This window comes from Chelonia mydas, chromosome 14, assembly GCF_015237465.2.
Source record: "Chelonia mydas isolate rCheMyd1 chromosome 14, rCheMyd1.pri.v2, whole genome shotgun sequence".
In the NCBI taxonomy this organism is placed as follows: domain Eukaryota; kingdom Metazoa; phylum Chordata; order Testudines; family Cheloniidae; genus Chelonia; species Chelonia mydas.
This window is the reverse complement of record NC_051254.2, coordinates 42598156-42625094: the sequence shown is the minus strand read 5'-3', so window position 1 is coordinate 42625094 and position 26939 is coordinate 42598156. Positions and strand designations below refer to the sequence as shown.

At 55.3% G+C, this 26939-nt stretch overlaps 1 protein-coding gene across 1 annotated transcript; it reads right to left on the bottom strand.

Annotated features, from left to right (window-relative positions):
• Nucleotides 1–218: 218 nt before the first annotated feature.
• LOC122462816 lies at nt 219–26163 on the bottom strand. Its single transcript, XM_043527621.1, has 2 exons — nt 25717–26163; nt 219–7923 (listed from the first exon to the last, which is right to left on the bottom strand). The coding sequence occupies exon 2, from the start codon at nt 7518–7520 to the stop codon at nt 219–221; it is 7302 nt and encodes a 2433-aa protein (XP_043383556.1). The 5' UTR covers nt 7521–7923; nt 25717–26163.
• Between the last annotated feature and the right edge of the window lie 776 nt (nt 26164–26939).

Here is a 26939-nt window from a genome sequence, read left to right as displayed (position 1 = left end):
CTGCCCTGCGGGTGTTGCTCAGGAATACAGCACGTGGGTAGGATGCCAGTAGAGAGTCAATATTTATCACTTCGGGGACAAGAATGATACAGGTCTATGAACAGGAGAATCACACTTGATAGATAGTAAATTTCCCTTGATTCCTTACATGATGCACTTCTTACAAGTTTTGTTTCAATGGTACAACAGTGATAGCAGCAAAGACATACGGTCCGATTTCAATCATGCGGCGTCTCAGGGGGTTCGTGCTCTGGCGCTGGTGGGGTGTGTAACCGAGCCAGGTTTATGTGCCCTGGGAGCTCCCCAACCTCGTACTGAGCTCTCCCGTGCCTATATCGCAAAGAGATCTCACACTGCCCCTCTCCTGACAGGAACTCCAGTCTATTCCTGTCCCAGTAGATCCCCATCCTGGCGTTCCCTTGCACACACGGGGGCTCCCGGCTGAACCGGGAAATGGCCTCCCGAAAGCAGTGGCGCAGCTCCTTGCCCAGCCCCCCCCAGCGCCCCAGTCTCTCCCACACCCTCGCTAGGTCTGCGACGCTCAGCGGCTCTGGGCTGGCGTGTGACCAAGTCACTGGCGTGTCCCCTCCCAGCTCTGTGATGTGATACTGGGGTTCCCCATCGGCGAGGAGCACGGAGATCTCACACTGCCCCTGGCCGGACACTAACTCCAGTTCCTCCCCACCCCACTGGATCAGCAGCCTGGCGTTCTCCTGCACGCACCAAGGCTCCTGAACGAATTGGTCCAAGGCGTGGGCAATACAAGCTCTTAGGTTACCGGCGTCTTCCTGACAGGACCCCAATTTTCTCAACACTCTCCGTAGGGTGTCGGCGCTCAGTGGTTCTGCGCGGGCACATAACCGAGCCAGGTACATGTGCACGGGGAGCTCCCCAACCTCGTACTGGGGTCTCCCGTCCCTACAGCACACGGAGATCTCACACTGCCCCTCCCCTGACAGGAGCTCCAGGGTCCCTCCATCAGACCTGATCCTCATCCTGGCGTTCCCCTGCACACAGCGGGGCTCCTGGCTGAACCGGGAAATGGCCTCCCCAAAGCAGCTGCTCAGCTCCTCGCCCAGCCCCTGCCAGCGCCCCAATCTGTCCTGCACCCTCGCCAGGTCTGCAACGCTCAGCGGCTCAGGGCTGGCGTGTGACCAAGTCACTGGCCTGTCCCTTCCCAGCTCTGTGATGTGATACTGGGGTTCCCCATCGGCGTGGAGCACCGAGATCTCACACAGCCCCTGGCTGGAGACAAACTCCAGCTCTCCCGTGCCCCACTGGATCAGCAGCCTGGCGTTCTCCTGCACGCACTGGGGCTCCCGGCTGAACTGGGAAATGGCCTCCCCAAAGCAGCTGCTCAGCTCCTCGCCCAGCCCCCCCCAGCACCCCAGTCTGTCCTGCACCCTCGCTAGGTCTGCGATGCTCAGTGGCTCTGGGATGGAGTGTAACCAAGTCACTGGCCTGTCGCCTCCCAGCTCTGTGATGTGATACTGGGGCCTCCCATCGGCGAGGAGCACGGAGATCTCACACTGCCCCTGGCCAGAGACGAACCCCAGCTCCTCCCTGCCCCACTGGATCAGCAGCCTGGCGTTCTCCTGCACACACCGGGGCTCCTGGCGGAAACCCTCCCAGGCTCGGTAAAAACAGGCGGTCAGAGCACCAGTGTCTCCGTGACAGGACCCCAGTTCACTCAACACTCTCCGTAGGGTGTCTACGCTTAGTGACTGTCCGGGGGCATGTAGCTGAGACACATACACATGCACTGGGATCTTCCTAACATGGTACTGGGGTTTCCCGTCCCCACTGCGCACAGAGATCTCACATTCCCCGTTCCCCGAGGTGAACGTGAGCTGCCTCCTGCCCCACTGGACCAGCAGCCTGGCGTTGTCCTGCACGCACCGGGGCTCCTGGCTGAACCCCTCCCAGGCTTTGTGCAATCGGGCCCTCAAAGCAGCAGTGTCTCCCCGACAGAGACCCAGCTCAGTGTAAAATTTCAACAGGCTGTCAGCACGGAGTGGGTCATTGCGGAAACGTAATCGGGCCACATACAAGTGCACTGGGAGAGTCTCAACATGAAAATGATAACGGGGATTTCCTTCCTCATAGGATACAGAGAAAATGTACTGCCCCTCCCCTGACAGGAACTCCAGTCTCCCCCTGTCCCAACACAACCACATCCTGGCGTTCTCCTGCACGCACCGAGGCTCCCGGCTGAACTGCACAATGGCCTCCCCAAAGCAGCCGCTCAGCTCCTCACCCAGCGCCCCCCAGCACTCCAGTCTGTCCCGCACCCTCTCCAGGTTACTGATGCTCAGCGGCTCTGGGTGCGAGTGCGTCCAAGCCACAAACATGTCCCAGATTTTCTCTGTGATGTGGTACTGGGGCTCCCCGGCGCTGCAGGACACGCTGATCTCACACTGCCCCTGCCCAGAGATGAACTCCAGCTCCCCCCTGTCCCAGCGGATCAGCAGCCTGGCGTTCTCCTGCACGCACCGGGGCTCCTGGCTGAACCCCACCCAAGCTCTGTGCAATCGGGCCCTCAGCGCAGCAGTGTCCCCCCGACAGAGACCCAGCTCAGTGTGAATTTTCAACAGGCTGTCAGCACTGAGCAGGTCCTTGCGGGAATGTAACCGGGCCACATACAAGTGCCCTGGGAGAGTCTCAACATGAAAATGATAACGGGGATTTCCTTCCTGATAGGAAACAGAGAAAATGTACTGCCCCTCCCCTGACAGGAACTCCAGGCTCCCCCTGTCCCAACACAACCTCATCCTGGCGTTCTCCTGCACGCACGGGGGCTCCCGGCTGAACCGGGCAATGGCCTCCCCAAAGCAGTCGCTCAGCTCCTTGCCCAGCGCCCCCCAGCACCGCAGTCTGTTTCGAACTCTCTTCAGGTTACTGATGCTCAGCGGCTCTGGGTGCGAGTGCGTCCAAGCCACAAACATGTCCCAGGTTTTCTCTGTAATGTGGTAATGGGGCTCCCCGGCGCTGCAGGACACGCTGATCTCACACTGCCCCTGCCCAGAGATGAACTCCAGCTCCCCCCCGTCCCAGTGGATCAGCAGCCTGGCGTTCTCCTGCACGCACCGGGGCTCCTGGCTGAACCCCACCCAAGCTCTGTGCAATCGGGCCCTCAGCGCAGCAGTGTCCCCCTGACAGAGACCCAGCTCAGTGTGAAATTTCAACAGGCTGTCAGCACTGAGCGGGTCCTTGCGGGAATGTAACCGGGCCACATACAAGTGCCCTGGGAGAGTCTCAATATGAAAATGATAACGGGGATTTCCTTCCTGATAGGAAACAGAGAAAATGTACTGCCCCTCCCCTGACAGGAACTCCAGGCTCCCCCTGTCCCAACACAACCTCATCCTGGCGTTCTCCTGCACGCACGGGGGCTCCCGGCTGAACCAGGAAATGGCCTCCCCAAAGCAGTCGCTCAGCTCCTCATCCAGCGCCCCCCAGTCCTCCAGTCTGTCCCGCACCCTCGCTAGGTCTGCAACACTCAGTGGCTCTGGGCTGGCGTGTGACCAAGTCACTGGCCTGTCCCCTCCCAGCTCTGTGATGTGATACTGGGGTTCCCCATCGACGAGGAGCACCGAGATCTCACACTGCCCCTGGCCAGACACTAACTCCAGTTCCTCCCCACCCCACCGGATCAGCAGCCTGGCGTTCTCCTGCACACACCGGGGCTCCTGAATGAATTGGTCCAAGGCGTGGGAAATACAAGCTCTTAGGATACCGACGTCTTCCTGACAGGACCCCAATTTTCTCAACACTCTCTGCAGGCCGTCAGTGCTCAGTGGTTCTGGGCGGGCACATAACCGAGCCAGGTACATGTGCACGGGGAGCTCCCCAACCTCGTACTGGGGTCTCCCGTCCCTACAGCACACGGAGATCTCACACTGCCCCTCCCCTGACAGGAGCTCCAGGGTCCCTCCATCAGACCTGATCCTCATCCTGGCGTTCCCCTGCACACAGCGGGGCTCCTGGCTGAACTGGGCAATGGCCTCCCCAAAGCAGCTGCTCAGCTCCTTGCCCAGCCCCCGCCAGCGCCCCAGTCTGTCCCACACCCTCACTAGGTCTGCAACGCTCAGCGGCTCTGGGCTGGCGTGTGACCAAGGCACTGGCCTGTCCCTTCCCAGCTCTGTGATGCGATACTGGGGTTCCCCATCGGCGTGGAGCACCGAGATCTCACACTGCCCCTGGCCGGAGATAAACTCCAGTTCCCCCCCATCCCACCGGATCAGCAGCCTGGCGTTCTCCTGCACACACCGGGGCTCCTGGCGGAAACCCTCCCAGGCTTGGTAAAAACAGGCGGTCAGAGCACCAGTGTCTCCGTGACAGGACCCCAGTTCACTCAACACTCTCTGTAGGGTGTCTACGCTCAGTGACTGTCCGGGGGCGCGTAGCTGAGCCACGTACACATGCACTGGGATCTTCCTAACATGGTACTGGGGTTTCCCGTCCCCATTGCGCACGGAGATCTCACATTCTCCGTTCCCCGAGGTGAACATGAGCTGCCTCCTGCCCCACTGGATCAGCAGCCTGGCATTCTCCTGCACGCACCGGGGCTCCTGGCTGAACCCCTCCCAGGCTTTGTGCAATCGGGCCCTCAAAGCAGCAGTGTCTCCACGACAGAGACCCAGCTCAGTGTGAAATTTCAACAGGCTGTCAGCACTGAGCGGGTCATTGCGGGACCGTAACCGGGCCACATACAAGTGCACTGGGAGAGTCTCAACATGAAAATGATAACGGGGATTTCCTTCCTGACAGGATACAGAGATCTCACACTGCCCCTTCCCCGACAGGAACTCCAGACTCCCCATGTCCCAATCCAATCTCATCCTGGCATTCCCCTGCACGCACGGGGGCTCCCGGCTGAACTGGGCAATGGCCTCCCCAAAGCAGCCACTCAGCTCCTTGCCCAGCACCCCCCAGCACCCCAGTCTGTCCCGCACCCTCTCCAGGTTACTGATGCTCAGCGACTCTGGGTGCGAGTGTGTCCAAGCCACAAACACGTCCCGGGTTCTCTCTGTAATGTGGTACTGGGGCTCCCCGGCGCTGCAGGACACGCTGATCTCACACTGCCCCTGCCCGGAGACGAACTCCAGCTCCCCCCCGTCCCAGCGGATCAGGAGCCTGGCGTTCTCCTGCACGCACCGGGGTTCCCAGCCAAATCCCCTCCAGGCTGTGTACAAGCAGGCCCTCAGCGCAGCAGTGTCTCCCCGACAGAGACCCAGGTCAGTGTAAAATTTGAACAGGCTGTCAGCACGGAGTGGGTCCTTGTGGGACCGTAACCGGGCCACATACAAGTCCCCTGGGAGAGTCTCAACATGAAAATGATAACGGGGATTTCCTTCCGGATAGGAAACAGAGAAAATGTACTGCCCCTCCCCTGACAAGAACTCCAGGCTCCCCCTGTTCCAAGACAACCTCATCCTGGCGTTCTCCTGCACGCACAGGGGCTCCCGGCTGAACTGGGAAATGGCCTCCCCAAAGCAGCTGCTTAGCTCCTCGCCCAGCCCCCCCCAGCACCCCAGTCTGTCCCGCACCCTCGCTAGGTCTGCGATGCTCAGCGGCTCTGGGCTGGCATGTGACCACGTCACTGGCCTGTCCCCTCCCAGCTCTGTGATGTGATACCGGGGTTCCCCATCGGCGAGGAGCACGGAGATCTCACACTGCCCCTGGCCAGACACTAACTCCAGCTCCCCCCCGTCCCAGCGGATCAGCAGCCTGGCGTTCTCCTGCACACACCGGGGCTCCCGTCTGAAGGCCTCCCAGGCTTCGTGCAATCGGGCCCTCAGCGCAGCAGTGTCCCCCCGACAGAGACCCAGCTCAGTGTGAAATTTCAACAGGCTGTCAGCACTGAGCGGGTCCTTGCGGGAATGTAACCGGGCCACATACAAGTGCCCTGGGAGAGTCTCAATATGAAAATGATAACGGGGATTTCCTTCCTGATAGGAAACAGAGAAAATGTACTGCCCCTCCCCTGACAGGAACTCCAGGCTCTGTCCGCCCCAACACAACCTCACCCTGGCGTTCTCCTGCACGCACGGGGGCTCCCGGCTGAACTGGGCAATGGCCTCCCCAAAGCAGCTGCTCAGCTCCTCGCCCAGCGCCCCCCAGTCCCCCAGTCTGTCCCGCACCCTCGCTAGGTCTGCGACGCTCAGCAGCTCTGGGCTGGCATGTGACCAAGTCACTGGCCTGTCCCTTCCCAGCTCTGTGATGTGATACTGGGGTTCCCCAGTGGTGAGGAGCACGGAGATCTCACACTGCCCCTCGCCGGAGACGAACTTCAGCTCTCCCCTGCCCCACTGGACCAGCAGCCTGGCATTGTCCTGCACACACCGGGGCTCCTGGCGGAAACCCTGCCAGACTCGGTCAAAACAGGCCCTCAGGGCACCAGTGTCTCCATGACAGGACCCCAGTTCACTCAACACTCTCTGCAGGGTGTCAGCGCTCAGTGACAGGCGGCGGCCGCGTAGCTGAGCCACGTACACGTGCTCTGGGATCGTCACAACACGGTACTGGGCTTTCCCGTCCTCACAGCTCACTGTGATCTCACATTCCCCGTTCCCCGAGGTGAACCTGACCTGCCTCCTGCCCCACTGGACCAGCAGCCTGGCGTTGTCCTGCACACACCGGGGCTCCTGGCGGAAACCCTCCCAGGCGTGATGAAAACAGGCTCTAAGATCATCAGTGTCCCCCTTACAGGACCCCAGTTTGTCCCACACACTCCACAGAGTGTCGGTGCTCAGTGGTTCTGGGTGGGCTTGTAACCGATCTAGGTACATATGCACGGGGAGCTCCCCAATATCGTACTGGGGTCTCCCGTCCCTGTAGCACACGGATATCTCACACTCCCCCTCCCCTGACAGGAACTCCAGGCTCCCCCTTTCCCACCGGATCCCCATCCTGGCGTTCTCCTGCATGCACCGGGGCTCCCGGCTGAACTGGGAAATGGCTTCCCCAAAGCAGATTCTCAGCTCCTCGCCCAGCGCCCCCCAGTGCCCCAGTCTGTCCCGCACCCTCGCCAGGTCTGCGACACTCAGCGGCTCTGGGCTGGTGTGTGACCAAGTCACTGGCCTGTCCCTTCCCAGCTCTGTGATGTGATACTGGGGTTCCCCATCGGCAAGGAGCACCGACATCTCACATTGCCCCTGTTCAGAGATGAACACGAGCTCCTCCTCACCCCACTGGACCAGCATCATGGCGTTCTCCTGCACGCACCGAGGCTCCCGGGAGAACCTCTCCAGGGCGAGGTCCAGGCAGCTGCCCAGCTCCTCGCCCAGCTCCCCGCGTTGCTCCAGTCCGTCCCGCGCTCCCTGCAGGTTCTCCATGCTCAGCGCCTGGGGGCTGGCGCGTAACCTGGCCAGACACACGTCCCCCGTGGGCTCAGCGACATGGCCCCGGGGCTCCCCATCAGTGTCACACACGCGCATCTCACACTCCTCCTCCCCTGAGGTGAGCGTCAGCTCTGCCCCCTCGCTGCTGTCGGCCATCCTGGCGCTGCCCCCACCCATAAGGGCTCCCTGCTGGACTGAGTCGAAGCAGCTTCTCCGGGATTTGGGTGCTTCCTGCTGGTGAGTCACTCTCTGCGCTGTGATGTGCAACTTATCCCACTCACAGACTTTGGGTTGGACCCTGATGAAGGCCGATCCACAGCCCTATTGGTCACTTGCCCGTTCCGCCCCCCTTCTCCCCTCTGATGCACCCGCACCACGGGCCAAGATCCGGTTTTGTGTTGCCCTGAGTGGGGCTCTAGGTCGGAGTCCTGCAGAGCAGGGTTGAAACGGGCTCTCAGCTCATCCGTCGCATTCGCAGGGCGGAGCAGACGCAGGTCACAGGGATTCAGTTCGGTCCTTCTGGGGCGTCCTCCTCCCAAGGGCTCTGCTCAGCTTCTCTCCTGCCCTGCTCCAGCAGGTCCTGAGAAGGAAACGAGAGACGCCCATTTCAACTGGAGAACATTAGGGCTGGTCAGGGGCCCAGGCGCTGACTCTGTGGGTGTTCTGGGGCTCGAGCAGCCAAGGGGGGGAAATGGAGGGTGCTCTGAGCACCCACTAGCAGCCCCCCTATCAGCTTCCCCCCAACTCCCCCAATGCCTCCCGCCCGCTGGTGGGCCCCGCAGATCAGCGCCTCCCCCTCCCTCCCTGCACCTCCCGCCCGCCGCCATCAGCTGTTTTGCAGTGTGCTGGGGGCTCTGGGGGGGAAGGAGGAGGAACGAGGACACGGTGCGCTTGGGGGAGAGGTGGGGCAGGAGTGGGAAGAAGTGGGTAGGGGTGGGGCTCTGGAGGAGGCGGTGGACTGAGAGCAGGATCTGCGTTTACGTGGCTGCAGGACATGTTCAGCTTGTGCAGAGTTTGGGAGCAGAGGCACCAAAGGAACGAAGCGCGGTGACGCTGCGTGTCACCACGCCCGACTTTCCGGTGTCTGGCAGATCCCTGCCATTCACCGCTCCTGAGTTTGGCACCTGGTCTCCTATACAACGCCTGGGGAGAGCTGGGCACAGAGACAGCGATTCACAAAAGCCAGTAGGTTGGGCAGGGGGCCACCTAAGCCAGCCAATGGGAGGGGTGCATGGTGGATAAATAATTGAAGAGTCATTGGAGCAGCGGGACTGGATCCTGCTTTAAGGAGCTTTAGAGTTTGGCTTATACCATGAGCTGTCAGCAGTGATGGGCTGTTATCTGCTATATGGACCAGCTGCTAGAGGGGGACACACTTTGCCAGGGTACCAGCAGTACCCTGTGACCAGCCAGCTCTGTCGCTCACAAGCAGGTGCCCGGTGGGTCACTGGCTGGGACTGCTGATCTGGGCTGGGGAGGGAGCTGTCTGCAGTTTGTGCTTTGTTCGAAGGAAGGGAAAGACCAGAGAAAACCTGGACATTGCAAGTTATGGCTACGCTCGAGGAGATAAACACCAGAAATGCCCAGATAAGTTCACCCAAACAACTATGTGTCACCCTCCTTAGAACAACTGAAAACAGGAGACAGCCTGGTCCTCAAGGAAAGAAACAAACCATGGTATGTTTGGAAATACACAGCTGAGGCCACCCAAGCAACCTTATCTCTGCCCTTTGTGTCACTCCTAGGAACACCTGAACTCCAGGGTCCATCGCTGAGATAAGTCCCCACTTCTGCCTAAACCATGAAGTAGCAGAGGGGTGACCCACAAGTCTCTCCAGGCAGCAAGAGCCTCTTTGATGGTGGAAATGGGCATGGCTGGAGGAAGAAGGGCCTCATGGGACGCCACAACTTCAGAGAATTGCCCCAAATCAGGGTTAAAAACAACCTACAGGATGAGCTCAGATGTCCCCACATGGTGGGTGCTGTACTCTCACCTGTCCAATTCTGGCTGCACCTCTCTCCGTGAGAAGAGAGGGGAACATGAGATGTAGGGTTGCCAGTTTTGGATGGACATATTCCTGGAGGTTTCATCACATGACATAATCTTTAACTAAAGATTAAGCTTTAATTTCTGGAGACCCCAGGACAATCCTGGAGGCTTGGCAACCCCACTAGATGGTGACAAAAAGAGAGTAACCCCAAGACATGTGATCTGCTTACAGGTGGGCTCCCAGGAGCCCTGAAATCTCCCCAATTTCTGTCCTCTCCCCCAGCCTGGGAAGGGCCAACGCCTTTATCCTCATTAAACTTGCAGTTTCCAAATGACACCAGACACCATCTGAGAGAGGCTGCTCGGAACTGGGACTGGGCTTTTTCTGATCAACATGGACTTTGAAATCAAATGAGACCTGCAAAACTGGATTATCCACTTTCAACTACCGCTGTGTCACTTATTGCAGACACAGAGTTAGGGAAAGGAGGGTCAGTTCTGGTCTGTGCCTGCCACTTGTGCTGGGAGGGGAGAGACACAGCGCTGGGTGTAAGGCCCTTCACCCGGCCCGAGCTGCCTGATATTCCCGTCCAAGGTCTTTGGTTCTGAAAGGAAGGGACAACAACATATCGAGGACATGGAAATTCCCCTTGGGAGCCTGGGCCAGGCACTGTAACATCAGCTGTTTTGGATACAGAGCCTCCTCCCCACTCCCAGCTGCGCTCCCTCTGAGGGCAATTCCGGCCGCCTGACTGGGATTAGTTATTATTAGTTATTCTCCCACGCAAATAACTTCCGTCACTTAGAGTTAAGTTTGCTGAATGCCTTTCAGAACCAGCCAAAACAATCCCACCCTGGCTAAAAGCACCCAAACACTGCCCACTAAGGTAACTGCAAGATAAGGTGACGTAACAAACAATTTTGACATCAACCTAACCAGTCAGATCAGATCCTCAACTAGTGTCAATCACCACAGGTCAGCTGATGTCAGTGATCCACACCCAAACGTCCTCAACTCTGACCCTAAAACAAAAACATTCCCAATAACTAGAAGATTTAAACTCATCTTGTCCATTTGTCATAGATGTTAAATCCAGAAGGGACCACAGTGATAATCTAGCCTGACTTCCTGTATCACACAGGCCAGAGAATGTTATCCTGTGACTCCTGAATCAAGCTTAATAACTTACGGTGGAAGTAGAGCATATCTCTTAGAAAGACCAATCCAATCTTAACTTAAAAGTTCCCATCATGGAGATCCCACCACACCACATGATAACCTGTTGCAATGGTTAATTACCCTTAATCGTTAAACATCTGTGCCTTATTTCCTGATTGAATTTTTCTAGTTTCAACTTCCAGTCCTCGGATTTTGTTCAGCCTTTGTCTGCTTGATTAAAGCGCCCTCTACTATCAGAGATTTACTTCTTGTGTAGAATCGTAAATAAACAGATTGAGCTTCTTAAATTTCTCTAAACCAGATGGAAACTAGGGACCTCACTACCTTTGTGGATTGATCTTTCTATATATTTTTACTTCTGTTTTTATTTTCATATGTCTTCTCTGTCCTTTTAAAAATGTGGACCTGAGAACAGGCCATAGTGTCCAGCATTGGCCTCACCAGTGCCATAGACGGAGAGGTAGTATCCTCTGTCCACTCCCCTTTTGATACATCCATGGATCACATTAGCTCTCTTTAGCCAAGTCTTTTTCAGAGTCCCTGCTTTTCAGGACAGTCCCCCACTCTGTAAGCTTATGCTCAAATAAATTTGTTAGTCTCTAAGGTGCCACAAGTACTCCTTTTCTTTTTGCAAATACAGACTAACACGGCTGCACCCTGTAAGTGTAGCCTACATTCTTTGTTCCTAGATCTTTGACCTTGCATTTGCCGATATTAAAATGCAGGGTTTTTGTTTGCACCCAGATTATTGAATGATCCACATGTACAGATGTTACACCAGCATACACCTCCCCATCAGTCTTTGTAACATCTGTACATTTTACCAGCAACAGTTTTATGTTTTCTTCCAGATCATTGATAAAGATTTTGAGTAGAAAAAATCCCTGTGAGATCTCACTAAAAACACCCCCACTAAGTGATGATTCCCCAGTAAGAATTACACTTGGGGATCAATTAGCCAGTTTTAATTCAATTTAATATGGACAATATTGTTTTGTGTCAAGCTAGTTTTTTAATCAGAATGTCCTGCTGTCTACGGGTATGTCTACACTACAGAGACGATACCGGCTTAGGTATGTTGGTATCGCTATCCCGGCATAGCCCCATAGTGCAGACAGGGTCACACACAAGGGGTTTTCTGTCCGTGCAGGAACACCACCGCTCTGAACAAAGCTAGTTATGTTGATGGAAGCCCTCTTCCGTCGACATATCTGCATCTACACTGGGGTTTTGTTGGCATAGCTATGTTGGTCCGGGGTGTGCACTTTTCACACTGCTGCGCGACGTAGCTGTGTTGATATAGCTTTAAAACCTAAGTCAAATTCCTTCCAGAAGGAGAGAGAGTAGGATTGAATGAAGAAGAGAAATTGCGCGGGATCTCATAACAGAGAAAGAGGGGAAGCCCAGCCCCCGTGGGGAGGGAAAGGTGAATTAAGCCTAAGTTGCTCAGGCTTTGGCTTCAGCCTGGGTGGCAGAGCTCAGGGCCCCAGGCTTCTGCCCCATGCGGTGGGGCCTTGGCTTTCTGCCCTGGGCCCCAGCGAGTCTAACGCTGGCCCTGCTTTGAGGACCCCCTGAAACCTGCTCGCAGCCCCCCAGGGAGCCCCGGACCCCTGGCTGTGAACCACGGTCCTATATAATCACCCGTTACTGGGCCCCACGTGGGGTTACCTACAGTGCCCGGCTCCTTGTTTGCTGTCAGATAGTAATAAAAACGGACTCGCTGTCTGGCGGCTGACTCCATGAGCTGCTTTCTCTGGGGCCTGGTGTCTCACTGGCCTTTTGGGGCAATATTTTTCTCTGCTGCCCCCTTTCCCTGACACCTGGTTTCCATGGTACCCAATTTCCCTGAGGCTGGGTTTCTCCATGGCCCAGTGTCTCTGAGATCTGGTTGCCATGACACATGATTTCCCTGACACCTGGCTGGCAAAATACCCTGTTTCCCTGATGCCGGCTTTCTGCATCGCCCGGCTTCCCTATGGCTTGGTTTCCATGGCACCCAATTTCCCAGAGGCTTGTTGTCGTTGAAACCTGGTTTCTCAGGCCCAGTTTCTGTACAGCCTGGTTTCCATGGCACCGGGTTCCTCTGAGGCCTGGTTTTCAAGGCACCTAGTTTGTCTAAGGTCTGCTTTCTATGGCCCCTGGTTTCTCTGAGGCCTGGTGTCCATGGCACTTGGTTTCTTGAAGGCCTAGTTTGCATGACACCTTGTTTCTTTGAGGCCTGGTTTCCATGACACTTAAGTTTGTCTAAGGCCTGGTTTCTATGGCACCTGGTTTCTCTGAGGCCTGGTTTTCGTGGCACCTAGTTTGTCTAAGGCCTGGTTTCTACGGAACCTGGTTTCTCTGAGGCCTGGTGTCCATGGCACCTGGTTTCTCTGAGGCCTGGTTTTCGTGGCACCTAGTTTGTCTGAGGTCTGCTTTCTATAGCACCTAGTTTCTCTGAGGCCTGGTGTCCATGGCACTTGGTTTCTCGAAGGCCTAGTTTCCATGACACCTTGTTTCTTTGAGGGCTGGTTTCCATGACACTTAAGTTTGTCTAAGGCCTGGTTTCTATGGCACCTGGTTTCTCTGAGGCCTGGTTTTCGTGGCACCTAGTTTGTCTAAGGTCTGCTTTCTATGGCCCCTGGTTTCTCTGAGGCCTGGTGTCCATGGCACTTGGTTTCTTGAAGGCCTAGTTTCCATGACACCTTGTTTCTTTGAGGCCTGGTTTCCATGACACTTAAGTTTATCTAAGGCCTGTTTTCTATGGCACCTGGTTTCTCTGAGGCCTGGTTTTCGTGGCACCTAGTTTGTCTAAGGCCTGGTTTCTACGGAAACTGGTTTCTCTAAGGCCTGGTGTCCATGGCACCTGGTTTCTCTGAGGCCTGGTTTTCGTGGCACCTAGTTTGTCTAAGGCCTGGTTTCTATGGCACCTGGTTTCCATGGCACCCAGATTCCCTGAGGCCTGGTTTCCATGGCACCGGGTTTCTCTAAGGCCTGGTTTCCAGGTGTAACGAAGTGGGAAAGTTCTTAATATTTTCTCTGAATACTGTGTGGGTGCCTCAGTTTCCCCATGCATTTCTGAAGTATCTAGGTGTAGGATAAGAGTGTGTGCTTGTTGCAGAGCCTTAGAGGGCAGGGGTCTGCACAGAGAATGGCCGAAACCCTGTCTCCTGGCAACTGATGGCCTGGGCCCCTCCCCTGCAAGGTGCCAACTGAAAGGGTTGGAGAACAAAGAGATCAGGTGGCCTCCTGGCCCGGGAAAGAGACAAAGGCCAGAGGAGGGGCTTCCTGCATTAAGTGACTGGGGAGCAGTAAAACAAAGGGGGATTAATGAGACCCGGCATGCTGAATGCTCAGAGAGGAGCGGTTTCAGGGGGCGAAGGAGCTACGCTTAACCCCTGGGAACCAGCGAGAAGGCCAGTGTGACCAGCGAGAAGGACTGTCGCAGTAATGGGGTTGTTGGGGACACTGGGGCATGGCCACTAGGTAACTCGAGGGGATGGAAGACCACGAGTGTCGATGAAGCCCCCTTGCACTAGGCCCAAGTGTTATTAAATAAGTATGCTAAAAAAAAAGGATGTATAAAAGCCTGTGTAACTTCCTGCTCTGGGTGCAGGATTTGAGATTCTATTCTCCCTGTACCTTTTTGCAGCTGCAAATAAACTTTTCTGCTTCTCCACCCCGTTGTGATTATTGGGTGTAGCACACCGGGTGGTGAACCAACCCCAGCTGTTGTTTAGCCTCTCGGCACTGGGTGCCGGCAACAGCTTTTGGCGTCCCTGGGTGGGCGACGAGGCTGCTATTTAGCCTTGCCTGGACCCCTCCTGGAGGTCGAGGATTGCGGCGAGAACCGACGCCCAGCGCGCACCGGTGAGTTCATCGGGGCCTCGGAGGAGACGCGATTTGATCGACCCCAGAGGGCACAATGGGGCAACTCACTCATATAGTGGAGAAGCAGCTGTGGACGACGGTGAGGAACCGGTCCCTTGGACACACGGGAGGAGCAGCTGCAGACGACGGTGAGGAACCGATCCCTTGCATAAGGTAGGAACCTTTTGAAATCCGGATTGTATGCTCTGTTGGAACCTGGGGACGCCCAGAGTTACCCTGTAGGTATGGGACAGGGACAGAGCTCGGGGGTTAGGGCATGGTGTACGCCCCTAGAATGCATTCTAGCAAACTGGAAGGTATTTGGTGCGGATCCAATGACTAAGAGCCAATTAAAATGATTCTGTACAGTTGACTGGCCTCAATATCAACTAGAGGACCAGGAGTGGTGGCCACCAGGAGGGTCAATTGATTACAACACGATCCTTCATTTACTCCTGTTCTGTCAGAGAACAAGGAAATGGAATGAACATATGTATGCGCATTTATTTCTGACTTTATGTACTCGACCAGATATTTTACAGCACTGTAATCTGACTCCGACTGGTTCGGTAGCAGCTAACGTTAGTCCCCAGACCCCCACCCCCACTGTAATGGCAGAGCCGGTGTCCCCTTCGGCCCCAACACTCACACCGTGTAAGTCCCCAATGGTTGGCCTATACCCCTTAATCACCGAAACTAAAGTCGCCCGGTCTGGATCGGACAGGCGTCCGGCCACGACTATGCAGGTTTATACTCATGTGCCCTTTAATCCTGTGGATTTGGCTGCTTTCAAAGCACAGGCAGGAGAGTTTTCCACCAACCCAAGCAGGTTTATATCAGTCTTTGAGGGGTGCCTCAGTAGTCACAAGCCGGACTGGGATGATTGTAACATCCTCCTGCGAACCCTATTGTCTGAGGTTGAAAGACAACAGGTTGTGTCCAAGGCAAGGGAGGAGGCGCAGAAACGGTGCGACCGGGATCGTATTAATGTCCCTGACCCGGATGCACAAGTCCCCCAAGCAGACCCCAGGTGGAATCCAAATGATCATGGGGATATGACCCGCCTTACCTCCTATAAGGAGTTGCTTTTGCATGGACTCCGTCACTCAGCTGTCCGACATAATAATTGGGCAAAGCCATATAAAATAATGCAGGATTTAAAAGAAAGCCCAGGGGCCTTTCTACAGTGTATTCGGGACACAATTCGACAGAACACTAATGCAGACCCCGATAATCAGGCAACTGCATCAATTATTAAGGGAATTTTTATGAGCAGAGCAGCCCCTTATATTAAGAGAAAGTTACAAAAAAAGGAGGATTTAATGGGCATGACCATGGCACAAATCTTAAAGACTGCAAACCGAGCTTATAGTCTAAAAAAAACAAACAAACAAAAAAGCAAGTAAAACTGATGGTAACAGCAGTACAGGCCGGCACTAAGGGAAGTGGCTGGGAAGGAAGGAGCCGTGGACACGAACGTCCGGGCTCGCAGGAGAGACGACTGGGTCGCAACCAGTGTGCCCTGTGTCGACAGGAGGGACACTGGAAAAATGAGTGCCCAAAGAGGAAAGAAAAGGGGGGTGATGGCGATGGCGGAGCAGGAATAGGGGTGTCGGGGGAGACGGACCACTCTACCCCCGGAACCCCGAGTAAAGATGCGGGTGGGAAGCTCAGAAATAGATTTTTTAGTGGACTCTGGAGCGGCCCGAACTGCTGTAAATCGACCCCTTCAGTTGCCAGTAGCAGATTCCCTTACCGTGGTGGGAGCCACAGGCAGGGACACCAAGTGCCCAGTGTATGCCCCAGCGGAATGCGCTTTGGGAAACAGGACTATATCCCACAAGCTGGTATACCTCCCCGAGTGTCCAACACCTCAGCTGGGACGGGATCTGCTTTGTCGCCTCGGTGCCACCCTGCATTTTACTGAGAATGAAATAACCCTTACCTTACCCCCTGAGAATGCATGGATCATGACCCTTGCAGTTGAGCCCTCAGCCATGCAAGCCCCAGAATGGAGCCCATGGGAAGACCAGGTGTACCCCCTCGTGTGGGCATCAGGGATTCCAGGAAAGGCCACCCACCAGACCCCCATTACTATTCAGCTCATACCAAAAAAAAGGCCCAGTGCAAGTAAAACAGTATCCAATCAAGAGGGAAGCCAGAAAAGGTTTACAGGAAACTATAAATCGATTCCTAATGTATGGTATTCTCCGGGAATGTCAGTCAGCCTGGAACACTCCCATTCTACCCGTACAGAAGCCTGATGGCACGTATCGGCTGGTACAGAACCTAAGGGCAGTCAATGAACGGGTTAAGACTCTGCACCCTCTTGTCCCTAACCCGTATATCTTATTGGCTTCTATAGGGGGACAGTATACCCATTTTTCAGTCCTCGATCTGAAAGATGCTTTCTTTACCATCCCAGTTGCCACCCCGTCACAGGAGATCTTCTCCTTCGAGTGGGAGGACCAAAAAAGGGTTAAAAAGCAACTTTGCTGGACAGTGTTGGCCCAGGGATTTAAAAACTCCCCCACCCTCTTTGGCCAGGCTCTGGCCAGGGACCTAGAGGAGTGGGATAATGAGGAGGCCCTCTTTGTGCAGTATGTAGATGATTTGTTAATTGCCACTGTGGGTCAAACCCCCTGCCTTAAAGCCACTGTGAGCCTCCTGAATTTTATTGGACTCCGGGGATATCGGGTAGCACGGAGTAAGGCTCAAATCGCCCTCCGAGAGGTACGGTACCTCGGGTTTCACATACAGCAAGGGGAGCATCAGCTTTCAAGCAAAAAAAAGAAAGCTATCTGTCAAGTTCCTACCCCAAGTAATCGTAAGCGGCTCAGTGCATTTCTGGGTATGGCAGGCTTTTGCAGGATATGGATCCCAGAGTTTGGACTGTGGGCTAAACCCCTGTACGACTGTGTAAAAGGAGCGGATCATGACCCCTTCTATTGGACCCCAGAGGCTGACAGGGCATTTAAAATCTTAAAAAAAAAGTTGATGGAAGCCCCGGCTCTGGGCCTGCTGGATCTCTCTAAGCCGTTTCAGTTGTATGTACATGAACAAAAGGGGCTGGCCCTAGGAGTGCTCACACAGCATGGAGACGTCCCGTGGCTTATTTTTCTAAGCAACTGGATCAGGTTGCAAAGGGTTGGCTGGCATGTTTACGGGCGGTCGCAGCTACTGCCCTAGTGCTTGAGGAAGCCGAGAAGCTAACATTTGGAGTTATGCAAATCTATACTCCCCATATGGTCCGAGCCGTATTAGATGCAAAGGGAGGGCTTTGGCTCACCCAGGCTCGGATTGCTCGGTACCAGGCTAAGCTGTTAGAGAACTCTGAAGTCACCTTACAGCCTTGCCCCTCTCTTAACCCAGCCACCCTCTTGCCAGAAACAGAGGAACAGAAACATGACTGTTTAGAGATCATAGATGCCCAGTACTCCAGCCGTCCGGATTTAAAGGATGTACCCCTCCCAAATGCAGATTATGAGTGGTACACTGATGGTAGCAGTACTGTAATAGATGGGCAAAGGAGGGCGGGTTATGCTGTTGTGACCCTCCATGACACCGTGGAAGCTGAAGGTTTGCCTGCTGGGACCTCTGCCCAGCTGGCCGAACTAATAGCCCTGACCCGTGCACTTGAACTGTCAAAAGGAAAGCGGGTCAACATTTTTACTGATTCAAAGTATGCTTTTGGGGTGCTGCATGCTCATGCTGGCCTCTGGAAGCAAAGGGGAATGCTGACAGCCCAAGGCTCCCCAGTCAAGTACGGGCCCCAAATCCTCCGGCTCCTAGAAGCCGTACAACTTCCCTCGGAAGTGGCGGTGGTACACTGTAAAGCCCATCAAAGGGAGGATCAAGACGTGGCCAGAGGTAACACCCGGGCAGATAGAGAGGCTAAGCATGCTGCCACCCTGCCATCCCCTCAGACTGAGAACGCCCATATGCATGCCCTTATCCCATCAGTACGGGAGCTTCCAACCCCTCAGTACTCTGGGGAGGAGAGACAGCTAACTGACAAACTCGGTCTCCGGGAAAAGGAGGGATGGCTCCATTCCCCAGAAGGGAAGGTCCTCCTACCAAAGGGCCTGATCCAGCCGGTGCTGCAGAAACTACATCAAACCACTCATGCTGGCAGGGAAGCACTTATCCAACTAATGGGAAAATACTTTATCACTTCCGGACTCCGACCCCTGGCTGCCCAGGTACAAGCGGACTGCTTAGTCTGCCAAAAGAATAACCCCCGACCGGGACATCCTGTGCCACCAGCTGCCCTAGAACCCACTCCGGGCCCCGGACAAGTGTGGCAAATAGACTTTACTGAGTTTCCCCGGACCCAAGGGTTCAAATATCTCCTTGTCATAGTGGATCGGTTCAGCGGATGGCCAGAAGCCTTCCCATGCCGTAATTGCACTGCCAGAACGGTGGCCCTCAAGCTTGTTAAGGAGATCATTCCTCGCTTTGGACTCCCCCGTGGATGGAATCTGACAACGGGACACACTTCACGTCAAAAATCATTCAAAGCATCTCACATGCCTTACAGATCCCCTGGAAACTCCATACACCCTGGAGACCGCAAGCCAGTGGGGTAGTGGAGCGTACCAATCAGACCCTTAAACGGCATCTCTCAAAAGTGTGCCAAGAAGCCTCACTGCGATGGCCTGATGCTTTGCCCCTCGTCCTACTCCGTATCCGCGTTCTCCCAAAGGGTAGATTAGGGCTTAGTCCCTTTGAAATTATGTTTGGAAGGGCATGGCCTATGAATGGCACCCCGGTTCTGTCAGGGGAATGGGAGCTAGGTAATGGTTTTTTGTCACAGTATATGTGTTCCCTGTCTGCTGTTCTCTTGTCTCTTCACAGGTATACCAAGGATTCCCAGCCTCTCCCCTTGGACTCTCCCATCCACTCCTTACAGCCCGGCAACTCCGTGCTTGTTCGGACCTGGAAAGACGAGCCTCTCCAGGAAAAGTGGAAAGGACCCTATACCGTCCTGCTGATCTCCCATACAGCGGCAAAGATTGAGGGACACAAGAACTGGATCCATCACTCTCGTCTGAAGGCAGTACCCACCCCCTCGTCAGCAGAACAGTGGACCGTCCAGCCTGCTGACTCCTCATCTAGTGACGATCTCGGGCTAAAGCTACTGTTTAAAAGACACAAATAGCGGGCACCGTAATGCTAAAATGGGCCCACCCAGGTACTGGAGACCCTGGGTTGGGAAGACTCTGGTAATAATTAATTGGGTAACATTGTTATTCTCTGTATTGGTATTTCCAAACCGTGCATATCGGGAGCATAACTACTTTGTTTTGCTTGCGCACCACGTTGCTACTTTAACAAACCAGACTGATTGCCGGGTATGTGCTCCGACTCCACTGTCCCCCAAAGCGGGAAAGCCCCTTAACATGCTGCCCCTGACCCTAGCAGAATTAGCCGCCACCAAAGAGCAGGAAAGAACGGACTCGCCGTTCTGGAATAAGACCTCTTTACAGGAGGCCACCTATCAGGACCAGGAGTATTCAGTTGCAGTACTCACTGAGGGAGTGTTATGTTTTACCCGAAACCAATCTGATCACTATGGGCGTCCTGTGGGAAAAAGCTCCTGTGTTATTACACAGTGGGCTGATGGGTATTGGATAAAGACCAACAGGGGAGGCCAACAGTGTGGGTGTAATGGTTCCTCCCCTTTTAGGGAAACTCTTACAAATAATCTTACCACGAAAAAGGGGTTTGGAAATCTAACTTGCCGTCCAGTTAACATCTCCAATGTAGCAAGCCAATGGTGGGTTTGTAGTGGTCCCTATGGCAAATGTAATTTGAATGGCACAATTAGAAACGCCCCCACTGGTACCCAATCAGGAGGATGGGATGCCCCCTTAGGGGCATATGAACTGTTTGAAAAAGCAGCCAAAGCAGCCTTAAATAGCCCAGGAATCCCCTTAAGAAACAGTCCTTACTGGGCCCTAAAGGGTCACTATTTTGTATGTGGTCGAAAGGCTTACAAGGTGCTGCCAGCCATCTGGACAGGTAGCTGTTATATAGCTCATGGAGTTCCTCATCTGTCAATAACTGCCACACTGCCCAAAGGAAAGATTAGAAATGCCCGAGACACCTCTGTTGAGTCAAGAGAAAAGACCCTGCGGAGACTGACTATGGCCTTGGAGGGCAATATGAAGAATTCCCTCACAACCGAGAAGCTTGTAGGGTGCTCTGTACTGGGAATAGCGCCACTGTTTTCCGGGCCAGCCATGGCATGCGTAGGCCGCTATACTGTAAGGCTGCAAATGGTACTTGAGAAAGTGGCCTTAAAGTTAAAGGACTCGGTTAGTAATTTAAAATCAGCAGTAAAAACATTAAATAAAGAGGTACAGCAGCTCAGGACGTTTTCCCTCCAAAACAGGCTGGCTTTGGACTATCTCTTGGCATCCCAAGGAGGGGTTTGTGCCCTCGTCGGGCTCCAATGTTGTGTATATGTAAATGATAGCAGTTATGAGATCTATGAGAAGGTGGTACAGGCTGAGGCCCATGCCCGAGCCGGAGCACAGGTTGCCTATACTGCCCCCAAGAGCGATTGCTTTCAAACCTTGTTTTCAGGCTGGGGTTTGTTGTCTTGGCTTGGTGGTTTATTTAGCCTGTTATTGAAACTTCTCTTTCTTGTATTGCTTGTATTACTGGTATTATGCTGTGCAGTATCATGTGTTAGGGCCCTTTTGCAAAAGTTAATAAGTCATTCTCTTCAGGGCTATCACAAAGTGCTTATGCGAAGTCCTATTGTAAAGAAATAAGTAGCCCAAGTAAAAAAACTCAGAGCCAAGGCTGTTGAGTGTTCTCAAAGGAGGGAGTTGTTGGGGACACTGGGGCATGGCCACTAGGTAACTCGAGGGGATGGAAGACCACGAGTGTCAATGAAGCCCCCTCGCACTAGGCCCAAGTGTCCTTGCCCCCCCGGCCTGGATGCACTCGCAGCAGCTCTGCGTACTAGGCCCAAGTGTCCTTGGCCCTCCCGCCTGGAGGCACTCGCAGCAGTTCTGCTGAGGATCTACAACAATATGCTGCAGAGTCAGACTGCCTGAAACTAAACAAGGCCAAACAGGGCAAATATAAAAAAACAATGCTGAAGAAAGCAGCTTTATGTATGGTTTAACAAATAATACAGAAAACAAGGAAACTAGCTGGGAACTGGATTGGCTGGCTATATGAATACTTAGGGCAGCTTGCTATTAAATAAGTATGCTAAAAAAAAAAGGATGTATAAAAGCCTGTGTAACTTCCTGCTCTGGGTGCAGGATTTGAGATTCTATTCTCCCTGTACCCAGCTGCAAATAAACTTTTCTGCTTCTCCACCCCTTTGTGATGATTGGGTGACGCACACCAGGTAGCGAACCAACCCCTGCTGTTGTTTAGCCTCTCGGCACTGGGTGCTGGCAACAGGGTCCCCCTGGAGACTGCCGCGAGCGGTCTCAGGGGTGGAGGAGTCTGCGGCTTGTCCCTGGGAGAGAGGTGGTGACCTCGAGAAGGGCTGGCACACTAGGGGTTCCTCCTGGAAACCATGGGGAGCTAAGAGCACACAGGCCTGCGAGTCCACAATAACTAGGGAAGGGCGGAGTGGTGGCCTGTCACCATCTCCTTAAGAAGGACATTGTAACCGTGTGCAGAAAGAGAGGGCTGCACATTGGAAAGTTCACCAAAGCACAGTTAATCGTGCGGCTGGAAGACGATGACCGCTCTAAGGAGCAAATTCCTGACCCCAAATGGGGCTACAAGAGGATCTGGGAGCAGCTGGAGCGGTAGCCAGGCATCCCCAAGACTCCTGTCCTCGACCAGACGGGGGTCTTCACGATCGGGTTCCCCAACAGAGGATCTGAGACAGATGGGATTGGAGCTGAGTCTGAGAGAGCTGGAGGGCAGTGAGAAGGAGCGAGAGGACCATGAGAGACAGCGAGATCCCGAGAAAGAGCTGCAGGAGAAGCAGCAGCATGAGCTGACGGTGGGGGAGCGGAGAGGCCTAGGGGACCTCTCAGGGGTGAGTGGGGATCGACCCCGGGGGGCCAGTTCCGCAGGGAACCTCAAGACTAAATTGCTGCCCCTGGTTAAGGGGGGGGAATGGGGATGCCCCCCTCACTGCCTTTGAGCAGTCTGGTGATTTGAACCAGGGGGACCCTGCAGGCAGAAAAGCCCCAGTATCTAGCTCCCTTGCTGGGTCCCAAGGCCATAGACGCCGTCAGCCAGATGGGCGGGGAGGTGGACAGGCTCCCGCTCCTGGCCCTGGCCTATATGTCTGTGGGAGTCTCCTGGGCTCAGGCCCTTCGGACTCCCAGTGGGAGCAGAAGGTAAATGGGGAGACATTCCTGGCGTGGTGAGATGCTGGGACAGAGAGATCTGTTGTCAGGCCCCGGGGGGTGCAGCCCCACCAGATGCTGAGGGGCTGGGTGAGCTGGGTGAAGGTCCCAGGGACGAAGCCCCTTGTCCTGCCTATGGCCCAGATCCCTGTGCAGACCCAGGAGGGGTGGGGCTGGCTGGTCCGTTGGGGTTCTCCAGGATATTGGCTGTGAAGTCCTGTTGAGGAGTGACTGTGTCTTTTTGGGACAGGATCCAGGCCCTGCTCCGGTAATGGCCGAGGGTTTGAATTTGAATCCAGGGAACCAATTGGCTGAGACTGAAATGGTCAGTGAAAATGCAAATGCCCTGGCTGGCAGCGGGGAGGAGCGGCTAGGCTCCAGATACCTGCCTGCCTGTAACCAGAGCCCTGGGGCTGGGTGGGAGGGAGAGATGCTCCCCACCCCACTGCACACCGGAGAGGGGGCTCACGCTGGCTCTGATGCTGTGACCAAAGCAGCGAGCTCGCTGCCTAGCCCCCCTGGGACAGCCAGGGCAGCGCTGAGCACGGGGGGAGCTGAGACCCCAGCTGAGGGGGGGACCCACAGGCAGGGCAGGTCGGCTGCCAACCAGGTGTGCCTGGTCCAGAGGCACTGCTGGGAAGTGATCCCACGGCAGGGAGGGAGCAACCAGGGACAGGGCTCAGCGGGGCTGTGACCCCAGGCCCAGCCCGCGAGAGGGAACAGGTCCCGCTCCCTTCCCCAGCCGCTGGGTTCCAGACCGAGCCGCAGAAGGATCCCTCCGTGGAGGAGTGAGGGAACTTGCTGGCCATGGCGTGGAGAAGCCCCTGCGGGAAGGCTGCCGGGAGAGATTCCCGTGGGAGAAGGGATTCCTGTGCCGGGAATGGGCTCCCCAAGGGGAAGTGGAGTCGTGGGGGATCCGGAGGCAGCTGGGGGTGCCCCAGAAGTATCCCCGCAGGCTATCGTACCTGGCCCACGATGTCCCTCTCTCGGGACACTAGGGGATCCAGCGACCCGGGCAGAGGCTGCTACGTAACCTTGACTGGCCCGGGGTCTTTGACACCATCCAGCAGCACTGCACGTCCTGCGACCCCTGCCGGGGGGTGGGAAGGCCGGGGTAAGGTGAAGCCCCCTTGAGGCCCCTGCCCATCATAGAGGAGCCTTTCCGGAAGGTGGCTATGGACATAGTGGGGCCCCTCAGCAAGGCGACCCGGTCGGGGGAGAAATACGTCCTGGTGGGGATGGATTTCGCCACATGCTACCCCGAGGAGGTGGCTCTGTCCTCCACCGAGGCAGACCCCAGGGCAGACGCGATGCTGCCCATCTTCAGCAGAGGGGGGGTCCCCAGCAAGGTCCTTACAGACCAGGGGTCCAATTTCATGTCAGCCCTGCTCCGGGGCTTGTGGGAGAAATGTGGGGTCTGTCCCACCTGGGCCTCTGCAGATCACTCTCCGTCCCACGGGGTGGTGGAGAGATTTTATGGGGCCCTGGGGATGATGCTGAGAACTTTTATGAATCAGCATCCGCGGGACTGGGACAAGGACCTGCCCCACCTGCAGTACAGGGAAGTGCCCCAGGAATCCACCGGGTTCTTCCCTTTCGAGCTGCTGTACGGGAGGAGAGTGAGGGGACCCTTGGACCTGGTAAGGGACAGCTGGTGGTGGGATAAGGGTTTGTGATTGTTGCAGAGCCCTAGAGGGGCAGGGGTGTGCAGGGGTCTATCTCCTGGCAACTGATGGCCTGGGCCCCTCTCCTACAAGGTGCCAACTGAAGGGGTTGGAGAACAAAGAGATCAGGTGGCCTCCTGGCCCGGGAAAGAGACAAAGGCCAGAGGAGGGGCTTGTCATAACCGTAGAGGGAGCCTAAATTCCTCCTTAACTGTAAGGGGTTAAGAAGCTCTAGTAACCTGGTTGGCACCTGACCAAAGGAACCAATGGGGACAAAAGATACTTTCAAATTTGGGGTGGGGGGGGGGGGGAGGTTTTGTTTTGGGTTCTTTGTTTGTGTGGCCGTTCGCTCTTGGGACTAAGAGGGACCGGACATCAACCCACATTCTCCAAATCTTCCTGAGCAAGTCTCTCATATTTCAAACTTGTAAGTAACAGCCAGGCAAGGTGTTTTCGTTTACCTTTGTTTTCTCAACTTGTGAATTTTCCCTTTGTTAGAGGGAGGTTTATCCCTGTTTTGTTGTCACTTTGAAACTAAGGCTAGAGGGGGTTCCTCTGGGCTCTTTGAATTTTCTGCTACTCTGTAGGGTTAACTACCAGCCTAAGTTTACAGAGGTGATTCTTTTACCTTTTTCTCTTTAAATAAAATCCTTCTTTTGAAGAACCTGACTGATTTTCCCATTGTTCTAAGACCCAGGGGTTTGGGTCTGTCGTCCCTTTGTAACCAATTGGTGAGGATATGTGCTCAAGCCTTCCCCAGGAAAGGGGGTGTAGGCTTGGGGGAATATTTTGGGGGAATAGGACTCCAAGTGGTCCCTTCCCTGATTGTTTGTTTGTTAAAGCACTTGGTGGTGGCAGCGATCCCAAGGCAAGAAAGGAATCTGTGCCTTGGGGAAGTTTTAACCTAAGCTGCTAAGAATAAGCTTAAGGGGTCTTTCATGCGGGTCCCCACATTTCTCCCCTCGAGTTCAGAGTGGGGAAGGAACCCTGACAGGGCTGGAGGGGGTTTCAGTTTGGAGCTGGCTGGGGAAATGGAGGTGACACAGTTACCAAGAGGGATTTTACAGTTAACTGGCTGGCTGGGTGTCCATCAAAGGGGGGTATCCCCAGACTTTATTTGTCACAGGGGCTGACCCCTCTCTGGCAGTTTACTCAGCAGCCGCGGTGCTACTGGCAGGGGTTCAAAGGAGCCGCCCTTTCTCCCGAGTCAGCGTTGCCTATTGGCACGAGTTGGGCAGGGTAGGGGAACCTGGGCCCACCCTATCCTCCGGGTTCCAACCCAGGACCCTATGAAACCCGTTACCCGGGGTCAGGTCTCCGCATACTCAAAGACGTCTGCTGGGCCACTTCCTACCCTTAGTGCCGCCTCGGGCGTCTCTCCCACCGGTCGCAGCTCGACGCCCCCTTCGGGGCCCGCGACTGACAGGGCTCCCGCGCCGCAGTCTGGGGGTTCGGCTTTGGCGGTCTGGAATCCCGGCGGCTTCTCAGCAGGGGCTCGCGGCGCACGTCCACTCTCCTCTCCAGCCAGGGCAGACTGAGCCGAGCTGCTCCCTTTTATACGCTCCCTCCGCCACCGGGCACATGCCCAGCAAGGGTGAGGGGTGTGGACTCTTGGCCCCAAGGCACTTGCATCATCAGAGTGGGAGGGCTGATACAACCTCTCACAGGGAGAGTGGGGTTTGGTGGGTTACAGCAGGCGGGGACTGGGAGGCAGGACTCCTGGGTTCTCTCCCTCCCGGCTCTGGGAGGGGAGTGGGGGCTGGTGGGTTAGAACAGGCAGGGCTGAGAGCCAGGACTCCTGGGTCCTGTTAAACTTGGCTACACTGAAGCCTAATTTGGATGAGGGCCAGGTGCATATGTGAACTTCCTTCACGCTCTGTGACTCCATCCAGGCCCGTTCTCATCGCAGAATCACTCCACGTTTCAACAATCCCTTTTCTCCACCCCTTCCCGGTGAGAGGCAGAAACCTGGAGGAGTCTGAGTTACCCTTGACTGGGAAATCGAAAGTTAAGGTCTTCTGGGAAGGGTGTGTCTGTGTGTCTGTGTGTGAGTGTTCTGGGGACATCTTGAGGGGTTCACAAACAGCAACTTGTGGCCAGAGACACAGGGAGGCAGGGGCCCCGAGTTAGTGTCTGTCTGCCCCGTTACCAGCCGTCTGCGCTGGGTGGGGAGTTGGGCCCAAGGGGGCAGGGCTCTGGGGGGTAGGAGCTGCTGGGGGGGGATGAGTACAGGGTGCTGCAGGGAGGCAGAGGGTTTGCGGGAGCTGGGTGCAGGTGGTTAGGTTCAGGGTGCTGGGATGCAGCTGGGAGACTCTGGGGGACGGGGGGAAATCGGCCGTGGGCTCTCAGCTCCCCTTTGAGGCACAGCAGGGATGAGTTTGTGGAGGACTCAGCCCCACTGGGAAAACGAAACGTTGGGGCAGAGTTTTCCTTTACTTATGCTGAAGTGAATCAGTCGGCCTCCGGGTTCACACTGGGGACACAGAGATTGGAATCTGGCCCTGATCTCCATCCCTCGGACGCCTGGGTTCCATCCTGGCTCTGGGAGGGGCGGGGGGGTCTGGTGTTGAGAGCAGG

What these genes read in the sequence shown, in the direction of transcription:
- LOC122462816 (XM_043527621.1), bottom strand. Translation starts at nt 7,520, where the DNA reads ATGGGTGGGGGCAGCGCCAGGATGGCCGACAGCAGCGAGGGGGCAGAG.